Source organism: Mirounga angustirostris, unplaced genomic scaffold (genome assembly GCF_029215605.1).
Source record: "Mirounga angustirostris isolate CCGP_5_RB_7025 unplaced genomic scaffold, mMirAng1.0.hap1 SCAF_5, whole genome shotgun sequence".
Lineage (NCBI taxonomy): Eukaryota > Metazoa > Chordata > Mammalia > Carnivora > Phocidae > Mirounga > Mirounga angustirostris.
The window spans coordinates 79122737-79136112 of NW_026991713.1; the positions used below are offsets into that span (position 1 = coordinate 79122737).

General features: G+C 37.5%; 2 protein-coding genes across 4 annotated transcripts in view; one reads left to right on the plus strand and one right to left on the minus strand.

Annotated features, from left to right (window-relative positions):
- The window catches only part of TM7SF3 (transmembrane 7 superfamily member 3), a 38364-nt gene extending 35187 nt beyond the window's left edge, over positions 1–3177 (plus strand). For both annotated transcript variants that reach the window (XM_045873725.3, XM_064591478.1), the window contains exons 11-12: positions 94–256; positions 1538–3177. In XM_045873725.3, the coding sequence (XP_045729681.1) occupies positions 94–256; positions 1538–1800 (426 nt within the window). In that variant the 3' untranslated portion in view covers positions 1801–3177. The remainder of the gene's footprint in view (positions 1–93; positions 257–1537) is intronic.
- Positions 3178–9956: 6779 nt separating this feature from the next.
- FGFR1OP2 (FGFR1 oncogene partner 2) overlaps positions 9957–13376 on the minus strand; it is a 33520-nt gene continuing 30100 nt past the window's right edge. For both annotated transcript variants that reach the window (XM_045873727.3, XM_045873726.3), the window contains one exon: positions 9957–11976. In XM_045873727.3, the coding sequence (XP_045729683.1) occupies positions 11839–11976 (138 nt within the window). In that variant the 3' untranslated portion in view covers positions 9957–11838. The remainder of the gene's footprint in view (positions 11977–13376) is intronic.

The following is a 13376-nucleotide window of genomic DNA, read 5'->3' on the forward strand; positions in this document are numbered from 1 at the left end:
AGGGATTCCCTGTGATTGAGGCCAGTTGGGGAGGGTTAGAAACTATTCCTTGTTCTACCAGCGGCGATGCCTAAACGCTTCACTCTTCCACAGCTGAACATATTGACTTGTGGATTCATTGGCTCCTACTCGGTGGTCTTAGCCTTTGACAGTTACTTGTATACAAGCCTTTCTTACATCACTTTGAATGTACTCAAGAGAGCACTCAACGTGGATTTCCACAGAGCTTTCACAACTGTGCCTTTTCAAACTAATGGTAAGACTAAATCCAAGAACCCGAGTGATAGTCAAGTAAGAATACTGGCCCGCTTGTGCTAACAAGAGCACTTGGTAACTAGACTGAAAGAAGGTTAACTGGACAAGAGGAGGAAACTCACACCATACAAATGTATTAGAGCCTTCTGTTAATAATAACTTATGACCATGGGAGAAAAGAATTTAAATTTGTAAGGTGGTTGAAGTTCATACTTCTAAAAATCTTCTAAATGAACTTTAAGAAATTTCTCAACCAGGATTACTTAGGTTACCTGGTCAATTCCCAGTGGTGAGAAAAATCCTGGGAACAAAGCTGTTTGGTTGGGGTGGGATGAGGGATGAGAATGACAGCCTGATTGTTAAAGTTATTCCCTTGTTTCCTTCCTTTAAAGAAGCATGTAATTTGCTACTTGAAAGTGAAAAAGTGATTTTCAATCAGAAGGTGTTATTGTTTCTGCAACTGTAAGATTCTACCCATTAAAGTAGAAAAGTCATCTCCATAGACTTTTTGAAGAAAAAAATGGCTAAATTAAATGTTCACAATGAATGTAGGATGTATTGGTTTCAGAAATGTTAAAAATATGGAAGATGGAAAATTATGTCTTGTTGTTGAAGATATATAAGCATAGTCATGATTGCTGTGACTATTTAAGGACATATCTTTCCCTCTACCATCCTGAGTCTGCCCTCACTGGATAAGAGGTTGATACTACATAGAGACTTTGAAATCCATGTGTCTTGCAAGTTTTACATACAAAACAATATTTTGTCAAGCCTTTACTAGAAGCTCAGTTACAGTTTGTTGAATTTCTTCATGCATTTCTATATCCACTCTTCATGAGGGGGGTGGGGCCCCATATTGAGTGGAGTGGGGGGAAAAAAGCAGGGTGGCATCTAATGTTCCGTGATGTACGTTTGTGAGGTGTAGCTAGAGGACTGCTTTCTCCCCGCCCCAGCCCCAGAAAAACAAAACAACCAACCACGCCTGTGGGCACTGGTCACAGAATATTGGAATTCCAGGGATCCAAACAACTGATTTCTTACAGCCTCTCTGGACTTTCAAATGCCTATGATAGAAAATTCCCATTTTAAAATTTAAGACTGTAGCTTCCTTATTCATTCCTCAGCTGTAAGTGAGGAAATACACGTTTGGCCAAACTCACAGGAAGTCTAATATTGCTGAGAAAGAATGACACAGATTTAAACTATGAAAGGTTAAGTGTTAGAGCTCTGTTAGGTTTTAAAATACAAGAGTTCAAACTTCTTTCCTGCTGTTTTTTAGACTTTATTATCCTGGCTGTATGGGGGATGCTTGCCGTAAGTGGAATTACATTACAGATTCGAAGAGAAAGAGGGCGACCGTTTTTTCCTCCCCACCCGTACAAGTTATGGAAGCGAGAGAGGGAGCGCAGAGTAACGAACATTCTGGACCCTAGCTACCACATCCCTCCATTGAGAGAGCGGCTCTGTGGCCAACTAACCCAGATCAAAGAACTCTTCCGGAAGGAACAGCCAGCTGGAGAGAGAACACCTCTGCTTCTTTAGATGCCAAAGGGCTCGGTCAGTGTGATCCTGAAGTACAACTCAAGCGGTGCCCCAGCTTTGGTGTGTATGCCCAGCCTGCTTCAGCCATCTCCGGTGCAAGTCTGAGAACAAAACAGGCTTTTGTATCTATCTGTGCTTTGCACAATATTGTGGTGTCCTCATTGATATATTATCAAAAGGTACCCTTCTTTTGTTTATTTTTAATTGTGGTAAAATTACACATTTACTCTATCAATCATAAAGTGTATAGTTCAGTAGGCACTGTTTTTGCCTTTTATTGCTTAAAATGCTAATTTAAATACTAAATTATGTCAGTTATTTGAAAATAGGTCAACTTATATAGATAATAAAACTGATATGTATACAATGCCTCATTTCTTTTTTTTTTTCTTTAAAGGCCTTTAAAGTAGTGTTGACATCTGATTTCCAATTTAAAGTGCATTAGAAGTGTTTCTTGGGAAACCAGTTGGCTCCTACCCTAATCTATAGTTCCATTAGTAAGGAAATCTTTTAAAATTTGCATTTTGTAGTTCTTTCTGCTAAATTGGTTGTAATTAGCATTGATGTAAAACACAGGTTTCAAAAATTTTCTTTTGTATAAAGACTTTGTACCATCAGTTTTAGTGATGAGGAGGGGGTCAAAAAGGAATTAGGTGTTTAAAGGAGCTGCTTTGAATTAGGACCTTGGATTCTGTAAGGAAAGTCCCTTCAGTTTTGACCCTTTTTCCCCACAAGCAAGCACCTGGATACCCTGGGCTGCATACCTACTCCTCATGGCCTTTTCTCTTAACTGTCAGAGATGCTTGCTGCCTCTGGTTCTGCTGTGGATTGTAAGCTGGGGACTCCGACAAGCCTGAGTCATAGTGAGGATGGTTGTGGTTGGTTGCACACACATTTGAGAGTCAGCCACTATTTAAACGATGCTGCTTTTAAGAGTTTTTTCAAAGTACAATAGATTTTTGAAGTTTCAGGTAACTGGAAAATTTTCAGTTTTTGCATTTTTAAAAGTGTTTTTGGAAAGGCTGAAACAAAGTGCAGACATACAAAACTAATCATTTTTCCTTTGCAAAATTACACATAGGTGTTTATTATTCTGTAACTGTTTATGTAACTTCAGTAATACTTAAACTTGAAATTTTTTTAAAATCACTTTAAGGATTCTGGCTTCTGCCATATCCTTGTACATTCTAACAAAGTTCTTTGGAATGTTTGTGAGTTATTTTCTGTACCATCACAGTGTATTGCCACTGAAGACTGTAAAGACAGAGCACACTTTTTTGGAGGCTTGAGACAAAGTGTTTAAAAATTTTCATAATTTGAGTAATAAAAAGCCAATTTGTATAATTTTTTAATAATAAATACCTATTTTGAAAAAAATGCTGAAAGTCTCATTATTATTAAATTTTTTAACCAACTGTATTTGTACCATAGCAACAAAGACATGAGAGAAGTTTCATAGGTATAAAATTACTTCATCTGGAGAATTAAATCTTTATTTTAAAGATTTAGTTTAATCCTAAATGAAATAATAGGAAATGAAGGAAATCTGAGGCAGTGTATTAACATTTATATCCCTTGTTAGAAGGAAACCTGGTGTCTTTGGTGGACTAATTTGTGTCGGTGTCCTTAGCACTTCTGGTTTGTCCAACTGAAGAAAAGAAGTACTAGTATTACCAGAAAATTAGTTACACTATTCCTTAAATGTTTTAGTTCCGATTAACCTGTTACAGGTTAGCTACTAGGTTGCCAAACCACAGCAGCTAACTAGTGCTATGGACCAGTGGAGTTCTGTAGGAGTTTGGGATAGAAAATGGATTCTACCAAGGAAATTGCTAGACTATTAGACCAGGTACAGGCCTTAAGAGATCATGTGATCTGACCCCTTACTTTATAACTAAGGAAATTCTTGATGGAGTCAATTATATGAAGTCACTATTATCAGGAATAGTGCCCAGATCAAAATTTGGGATACCTGACTTCCATCCAAGTGTGCTTTACACTGTATCATAATGAAAATGTAAACCATTGATCAATTTTCAATTTTCTTCTGGTGAACTGGTGACAACACAGTGAGAAGGCAGCCTTCTGCAAGCAGAGGAGAGGCCTCAGTGGAAACCAGCCTTGATCTTGGACTTCCAGCCTCCAGAATGGTGAGAAAATAAATTTCTTTTGTTTAAGGCACCCCGTGTGTGGTATTTTATGGCAGCGCTAGCGAGAAACTAATACACTTCAGAAATCATTTTACCCTGATTGTTGATTGGAAGACTTCTGGGCAATCTGGCCACTGTGTTTGCAAGGACCACTCTAGGAAATGGAGGTAAAGAGGGGCTCAAGCTAGGGGAAGCTTGGGCTTACCCAAGGACTACCATATAATCATTACACTGGGGAGGTTGGCAGGTCTGGATCCGGCTATATCAGCGTAAGAGGCAAACAACAAGAAACCCCCCACGTACAATGATAGTAGTTTTTACTTGGATCTCACCTTTACTCATTACATAAATATGTGTTGAATTCCTAAGTGCCAGGCCATGCCTTGGGTACTAGGAAGAAGATGGCAAAATATACTGGCATGGCCCCCGCCTCATGGTTTTGAGTGTGATGAGACAGATACTAGAGTAGTTACACAGAGGAGGTACAATATGCAATGAACTTTAAAATTGATGGGGGGTAGAATCCGGATGCCAGGGAGGAATTCCTTGAAATGACACTTAAGCTGAGACTTGGAAGAGGAGTAGGAGTACCAAACCACAAGGAGGCTGAGTGCATCCCATGTAGTGGGGTTGAAAGCATAATGAAAAGCTTCCAGGCCTTCCCTTCTCTGTGGAAAGCCCCCAGAGGAGTCTCTCCCCTGTGCCCTGCCAGTCCTTGCGGCCCTTCACTTTGGTGCTTGGTGGGGTCAGTGAGCCCATTCTTTGCTTTTCACATTTTGATCCAGAAAGGATGTTGGTGGTGTTTTTTTTTTTTTTTTTAAATTGAGATGTAATTGACCTACAACACTATGTAAGTTTGAGTACAGTATTTGATTTGGTACATTTATGTTACAGTATCAGTATGATTACCACCACAGAGTGAGCTAATGCCTCTTGTCATGTCACATCATTACTCTTTTTGTGAAAACAGGATGTAGTCTCTTGGCAACCTTGAAGTTTATAATACAGTATTGTTGACCAAAATCCTTTGAGCTCCAGATTTTATCTAATTGCGAGTTCATTCCTTCCTTAAATAACATTTCCCCAATTCTCCCACCTCCAGCTCCTGGTAACCGCCATTTCACTTTCTGTTACTAGATATTTGGGTTTTTTAGATTCCACATAGACATGATATCATCCATTGTTTGTCTTTATCTGACTTCTCTCACTTGGCATAATGCCCTCAAGGTCCATCCATGTTGGAAATGGCAGGCTTTATCACGGCTGAATAATATTCAATTATATATGTATACACACCACATCTTTATCCATTCACCCATTGATGGACATTTAGGATGTTTCCCTGTCTTGGCTATTGTGAATAATGCTGCAGTAAACATGGGAATTAGCCATTGTTTTCAAGATCTTGCTTTACATTTCCTTTGGCTATATACCCAGAAGTGGGATTATTAGATCAGATGGTTTTCTTTTTATTGTCTGTCTTCCTTGTTAAATTTTATCTATACTATAAAACTGCACAGAGCATATCTTGTCTATTTACCTTTCTTTTTCATTTTCTCCTAAGTCCCTAGAATTTAGCAGTTGTTTCCTGGCAGGGGGGTCAGAACACTTGAGTGATCTACAATCTGTGGTCCTCAAATTCTTTCCTTCTGTTACAGAGTCCTATTAACATACCTCTATACAAGTATAATATACCTGACTCTGCACCCCCACCCCGTGTGGATTCCTTCCCTTGGAAGGAGGTTAAAGGATGGCCACGATAGCTTTTTTACTTTGAAGTTCTTAGGAGCTAGAAGGCTTATTCACCATGGTTCATGGCTCCTCCTGCTAATGGATTCTCTATTGTCCAGACTGGCTTGCATGTTCTCTGGCTTGCCTGAACTGGGCAGAGCTTTAAGGAAGGGGGTGGAAGATCAGAAAATGATGCAGATGGAAGAAGTAGTTGAGACACAGTAAGTGTGCCTTTGTTCCCCAGTTCAGTGTTTTCAGCAATTGAACTGGACCTTAACACCTTTTTTTTTTTTTTTTAAAGATTTTATTTATTTTAGAGAGTGCGAGTGCATGAGGAGGGGGAAAGGGCAGAGGGAGAAGGAGAGAATCCCAAGCAGACTCTGCGCTGAGTGCTGGGCCTGGCTCAGGGCTCAATCTCACAACCCTGAGATCATGACTTGAGCCAAAACCAAGAGTCAGACACTTAGCCAACTGAGTCACCCAGGCGCCCCAACACCTTTTTAAAATAAACTACCCGCCTCATTTGGAGCAGACCATCCATATATAAAAATTGCTTAAAACTGAAATATATGTATTGCGAGGGCTGGGCCTACAGTTCTAGAGGACTACTCTCAGGAACAGAATTAAAGGCTTTCCTCTGAAAAAAAATCTCCATCTTGCTTATTAATGCCTGAAAGTTTTGGGGCGCCTGGTGGCTCAGTCGGTTAAGCATCTGCCTTTGGCTCAGGCCATGATCTCAGGGTCCTGGGATGGAGCCCTATGTCAGCCCTATGTCTTCCTCTGTCCATGCTCTCTTCCTCTAATAAATAAATAAAATCTTAAAAAAAAATGCCTGAAAGTTTTTCAACAGAGGACAGTCTTCCATTTCACAAGTAGAGCTACTTTTCTTCCAAACCAGCTCTCCCTCCTAAATTCCTTTATGATATATACCAGTGATTCTCTACAGAATTTTCTCCTGAATGATGTTTTTAACCTCTTATATTCTATAGGTCTAGAGTCTGCATGACCAAGAATAAAATCCTTATAAAGTTTTTATTTATATCCAGTTAGAGACAGGTCTTAAAATGAACATATTCTAGAAGTTAACATTTGAAGAATTCATTCACTTGATCTCACATCAACCTGTGATTTAGTAACACTGAGTACTTGACCACTGAGTGGTGCTGAAATTTGAGATGAAGCTGATAAATCCTTGGCATTTTAAAGTAGCCAGGGTCTAGCCCTATTCATCTTCAGCTGTATATACAGACGGAAGCAATGTGAAGGCTTGGGGTTATACACTGGGACAGGGACAAGTTCTTGGAACACTGATTCTAACCAGCTTTCTTCTTTGTTAGTTTTATAGAAAGCCCCAATGTAGCTTTCCTAGCAATGTGTGATACTCAAGAAGTATATATATCCTGTGCTTCAAGATAAGATGTTTTTACTCTGGGTCCAGTTCTACCTACTGATACGGATTTCAATATACTGAATTTTCTGAAGGCTTTAGTTATTCCAAAGCAGTGGGTTTATGCTTTTCCTTTTATGTAGGTTTACTCCTTTTTCCTCATATGGAAAAAAAAAACTTGCAAGGGATATCATTAACTGGAAAAAAAAAAATTGAGGAACCAAGGTGTATTTGAGATTCCGAATGTGTGTGTGTGTGTGTGTGTGTATGTTTAAAAGCATTTATAGGGGCGCCTGGGTGGCTTAGTTGGTTAAGCGACTGCCTTCGGCTCAGGTCATGATCCTGGAGTCCCGGGATCGAGCCCCGCATCGGGCTCCCTGCTTGGCGGGGAGCCTGCTTCTCCCTCTGACCCTCCCCCCTCTCATGTACTTTCTCACTCTCTCAAATAAATAGGGCGCCTGGGTGGCTCAGTCGGTTAAGCGACTGCCTTTGGCTCGGGTCATGATCCTGGAGTCCAGGGATGGAGTCCCGCATCGGGCTCCCTGCTCAGCAGGGAGTCTGCTTCTCCCTCTGACCCTCCCCCTCTCATGTTCTCTCTTTCTCTCATTCTCTCTCATATAAATATAATCTTAAAAAAAAAAAAATAAAAAATAAAACCATTTATAGATTAAGTTTTTCTGATTCACAAGAAACTTGTAATTACTTCTGGGAAGACATAAGTTGTAGGAAGAGATTGACTTTGAGCTGTAATATTTTCTGTATGCTGGATTTTTAACCGTGTACATTTATTTTTTCCTTTAGGTAAAAGATAAATTGTAACAAAAAGGAACATAAACTTTTAAGAATTTATATACGCGAAATAGGTACAGTACAGAAAATATGTACACAGATGTTTAAAAAAGCATTGTTTTATGTTAACAAAAATTACAGTCTGAATATCCATCAGGAGAAATAGTTGAATAAATTATGACATCTATATAAAGATAGTTTCTGTTGCCTGCAAACCAAAGTTTTTTTGTAACTAACTGACTAGTGTATGTAAAACAACGGAATTAGTTGGAAGTATACTGATGTTATTTTCTTCTGGACACTTCCCCCTATGCATTTGATTTTTATATAGTTGTAATTATATGTGCAATTTAGTATTAAGGTTTTTGTTATGCAAATTTAGGTAATATTTTTGTTACCGTTGCTAGAATTTTTAAGCCGTAGTATATAATAAACTGCACTGGGTAGATATAGTAAATTAATTTAATAATCTGGACATAAACTATTTCCCTATTGTATGATATTTAGGTCGAATCTAATTTGTTCACTCTACCACCTATCATAATGTGGCTTTAACCTGGGGAAGCAGTGGAGATGGTAAGAAATGGTAGGATTCTGATATATTTAGAAGGGAGGGTCAGTAGGATTTGCTGATGAATTGGGTGTATGACATAAGAGGAAGTAGAGTCAAAGATGCCACCAAGGTTTTTTTGCCTTAGCAGCTAAAAAGATGGAGTTGTTATCAGCTGAGATGGCTGGAGAGTAAGGATTGCTTTGAGCATGTTGAGTCTGAGATCTCTCTTTGATAGTTACAGTTGAAGGAGTCTGGAGTTAATGAGAGGTTTAATGAGAGCTGTAAATTTGGGAGTCATCAGCATTACAGGTGGTATTTAAAGTCATGAGACTGGATGAGATCACCAAGGAAGTGAGTAGGAATACAGAGTAGAAATAAGGACTGAGCCCTGGGGCTCTCTAATTTTAAGTCAGAAGAAAGAACAAAAGCAACCACTGAGGTAAAAAGAAAGCCCCTTCAAATTCCAATTAGAAATTATTCTTCATCGATGTTTCACTGAAAAATGCAATCCTATTTTACTCTGACCATCAGAAAACGTAGAGATCACCAAAAATTGAGTTATGGATCTACAATCTTTCAATCATTGAGGCAGTTTAGAAATAAAAAATTTTGGAAGTCACCTTTATATTAAAGAATATCAAGTTGAGCAGATAACCCTTTATCTGTGAGGTTGTATATAACTGTTTTTTTAGAATTGTATTTCCTGTATAAAATAAAAAGTAGTGGATAGATGATAAATAGATACTCCTTTTCCAGGGCTGCTATAACAAATCACCACAGGCTGGGTGGCTTAGCAGAAATTTATTCTCTCACAGTTCTGAAAAATCAAGAAGGCCAGAAGTCTGAAATCAAGCAGGGCTGGCCCCTTCCAGAGGCTCTGAGGAACAATGCATTCCATACCCTTCTCCTGGCTTCTGGTGGCATCGTAGGGTCCCGAGGCTTGCATAACTCTCTGCCTCTGTCTTCACATGGCCTTCTCCCTCATGCCTGTTTCAAATATCCTTCTCTAAAGATACTGGTCAATGGATATAGGGCCCATCCTAAATCCAGGATGATCTTATCCCAAGATCCTTAAATCTGCAAAAACTTAAAATATGGTCACATTCACAGGTACAGGAGGTTAGAACCTGGACATACCTTTGCGGGGACACTCTTAAACCCACCACATGTAATAAAAAGGCTTGCAGGATCAGGAATAAGTTGCTGGCCAATTCCTAAGAAATACAGATAGGGGCGCCTGGGTGGCTCAGTCGTTGGGCATCTGCCTTCGGCTCAGGTCATGATCCTGGGGTCCTGGGATCGAGTCCCGCATCGGGCTCCCTGCTCCGCGGGGAGCCTGCTTCTCCCTCTCCCACTCGCCCTGCTTGTGTTCCCTCTCTCGCTGTCTCTGTGTCAAATAAATACATAAAATCTTTAAAAAAAAAAAAAAAAGAAATACAGATAGAAGTTGTTGCTAAGTACTAGTTTTGTGGTAAGAGAGAAGATGCCATAAAAATAAACTATTAATAAATATAAGCATTGTTCTCAAATTAACTTGGAGACCGTATCAATTTCAATCGTTCATCTTTATTGATAAAACAGGCTCTTATGCAGTACACACTCTCAGACATAAATTTAAGGTTTTGCTTTAAAAAAAAAAAAAAAGTATGGATGTTGCTATATAACAAAGTAAGTATCTTTAAACACCAAGATCTTAAAATTATATCCAAGTAAGAAGACTAAGAATAAATTAACTTGTTTATAAAAATAATTATCAAGTAACATTCTGTAATAGAGCTGCCTCAATGAATTGCCTCAGACTTAATCTCAACTGTGTAGCTTATTTTCTTTAATTCTGACTTGGGATAAAAACTGTATGAATGAATGTGCCACCAAATTAATAGATACTTTCCCCAAAACCAATAGAAAAGTTTAAAAATAAAAATTGTCATTTATAAAATATCAATTAAGGCCTCTGAGAAATGAGATCTATTCAGTGTTTGGGCCATTAGCCCTTTCAGTCAGCCCCATCGACCCCACTTACTCCAAACTTAAGATAGAAAAATTTCAAAGTGAAAAGTGGTTTTGAATTTTACCAATATATGAAATTATACACAAAAATCACCATGTGAATATTTCTTTAACAAATTACATACCCAAAAGTAGAATTTGCTACTGTTCTAATTTTAATATAAATGAATATATTTAATCATGTGATATTTTTCTTTTATCCTTTTATTTTATAATCACAAAATAAGAAAAATTTAGATTTCAATTGGTGTTAAAGTACATTTCTATTTCTAGTGGCTTTTAAAAATTTAAATACTGGATATTATTTTGTAAAAAATAAAACAAATACTTATAAATCCATAGATTTCCTACCTCCCAATCCCCCTATGGACTGAGAGGTTACAAGAAAAATCTTAACAGGTTATGAGGACCAGAGAGAGCTTAAGAATAGATCTAGGAAACAATTTTTTTTTTGAAATTTTAACTTACTTTCTGTATCTCTTAAGAACACTTTTAAAAAAGGGTTCAATGAGGCAGAGCAAATTTGTTTACTTTGAAATTACCATACCTAGCTTGCTATATCAAACATTTCAACTGTTAGCTAAAAGAGCTATGTAATATACTTAAAGATCAACCAGAGAAGAGAAAAATCTCATCTTCATTATTGATTTAGAACCAAAACTTAATCTTTCAAAGGAGTAGTTTAACCTACTAATATGTCTCTTATAAGATCTTCTTTCTTAGAAAGTAATATTCTTTCTCTTTCATTCCTGAAATGATATTTCATATACTTAAGGAACTTATGGACAATTGTTAGCTGACTATTTTAATTATGGTAAATTAGCTAAAATTAAATTACCTCTTTTGTTTATGGTGCATATATAAAACATTCCTACAGCCTTGCTAACTGAATTTTCTTTGATAAAAATTTACATTTATGGGAAGGTAGACAGGCAATCATTAAAGCTGAAGTCTCATGGTACATAAAGCTATTTGTTAACTCTGACACCATAGAGGGAGGAGAAATAAAATTTAGTATGACAATCTTCCATTCACAAAACTGTGGCAAAATGCGGATAATTTTATGAATTCCCAAGCATTTACTGGGGATAATCACACTTACCCAAGTATCATACAGAATGCCAACTGCACTGCTGAAAGCTCTGGACAGTTCAGCACTCAGAAAATCTTCAGTTTGTTCATCAATTAACAAAGTTTCTATTTTAAATTTTATTTTGGAATAAAGTCTGTGACCATTAATTGTGCATTTTTTTGTTGCTATCTCAAGAATGTCACTGCCAGTGCACTGTACATACTACAGAAAAAAATAAAGCAAAGGGTAGCTTGAGACAGATTTTTCTGTTCATTCATTCACTTTAGTAGGCCAGTCCCAGTCACCATTTGGAGCCTTATAAGAAGCTCACAGACTTACAGGCTCTTCAGCTCTTCCTCAGACTCAGATCACTATTGGTCACTAATGCTGACAAAGATGAATTTTCAGACATATCATCCTTCCTAAGGTTCAGAAATGATTCTCGAGTTATTTGAAGGATCTCTCTCAAGCCTTTGTTTTCTTGCTAAAAGAGGGCAAAAACAAAGATGTAGTCAGCAAGACAGCCCCAAGAATACAAACGTATCTTAAGCTAAACATATGAAGCTGTGACAGAAGGTTCTATCATTCAAAAACAACAAAAAAGAAAGTTCTGTCACTGGCAGACATATACTAAATGACAGATGCAGTTGAAACTGACAACTTGAATCCAGAGAATACTTTTTTTAAAGAGATAGAAACTGCTCAGTGTTTTCCACCAGTGCAAAGCCTTATTTATGCAGCTGTGATTGTAGATGGAAGCTCAGAAACTGCCTTATTTTACACTCACAGTATAGATGAAATAAATAACACCTAGATTTATAGTTCTATAAACTCAACAAAGCCTGTGAATAATACCCTGGGACTAGAACCTCTTTGTACTTTAGTACTTTTACTCCTTTCCATGAGAGCGTGGAATGCAGGACAAGCCATCTGGTTTGCTTTGTTTTCTTCACTGGAATTTGAAAGCAGCAGGCTGAGTGAGTGAATCGTGATATTTTTCAAGGGAAGTGACCAGATCTAGCCCTGATAACCAACTTTTTTTCCTAGATTAGCTACTGTAAGAAATTAGCAGACATTTAAAAATAACTTTTATAATTCTCAACCACTTTGTCTTCAGTCTTACTTTCCAAGTTTCATTGGTACAAAGCAGGGATCAGCAAACTACATACAACCTGGCTTGAGGTCTGTTGTTTGTAAATTAAACTTTATAGGAATATACAATCTTTTTTGTGTATATGGCTGCTTTGTGTTACAACGGCAGAGTTGAGTAGCCGCAACAGAGAATGTCTAGTTTGCAAAGCCTAAAATATTTTGTCTTGTCCTTTACTGAAAAAGTTTGCTTACCCCTGTTTTAAAGAATGCTTAGAGACAGAAATCACTTTTGGCCCTTTATAACCAGTAATATCTCCACCATGATTTCAAAATGAAGCTTCTAAAGTATAAAAGTCTATTCTACTGATTTGAATTATTCAACAACGATTTATGCCTTTGCTACCACAAAATAAAGGACAGAAAAGCTTTTACATTCCCCAGAAAAATATGAGTGCCCAAAGAATATTTGTGAATTAAAAAAATTTTCCCTGCATCATCATGATCTCCAACAGAATGAAGGAATTTTTTAAATTACTAAATTAAAAAGCATATTCACCCAATAACAGGAAGCAACATAGGATCAAAACATCAATTTTCTCAAATATCACTATAAGTTACTACTGATCCTAGACTCTTCTATTACTATGGAAATGGTCTTGCATTATATACCCATATAACCAGTATCCAGGTTAAGAAAGAGAACATTGCAGTTTTCCAGAGAAGTGTATACATATATTTTTAAATAGGATGTATTTTCTGGCATAAATCTTTGTATGGACAGTTTTCACCCAC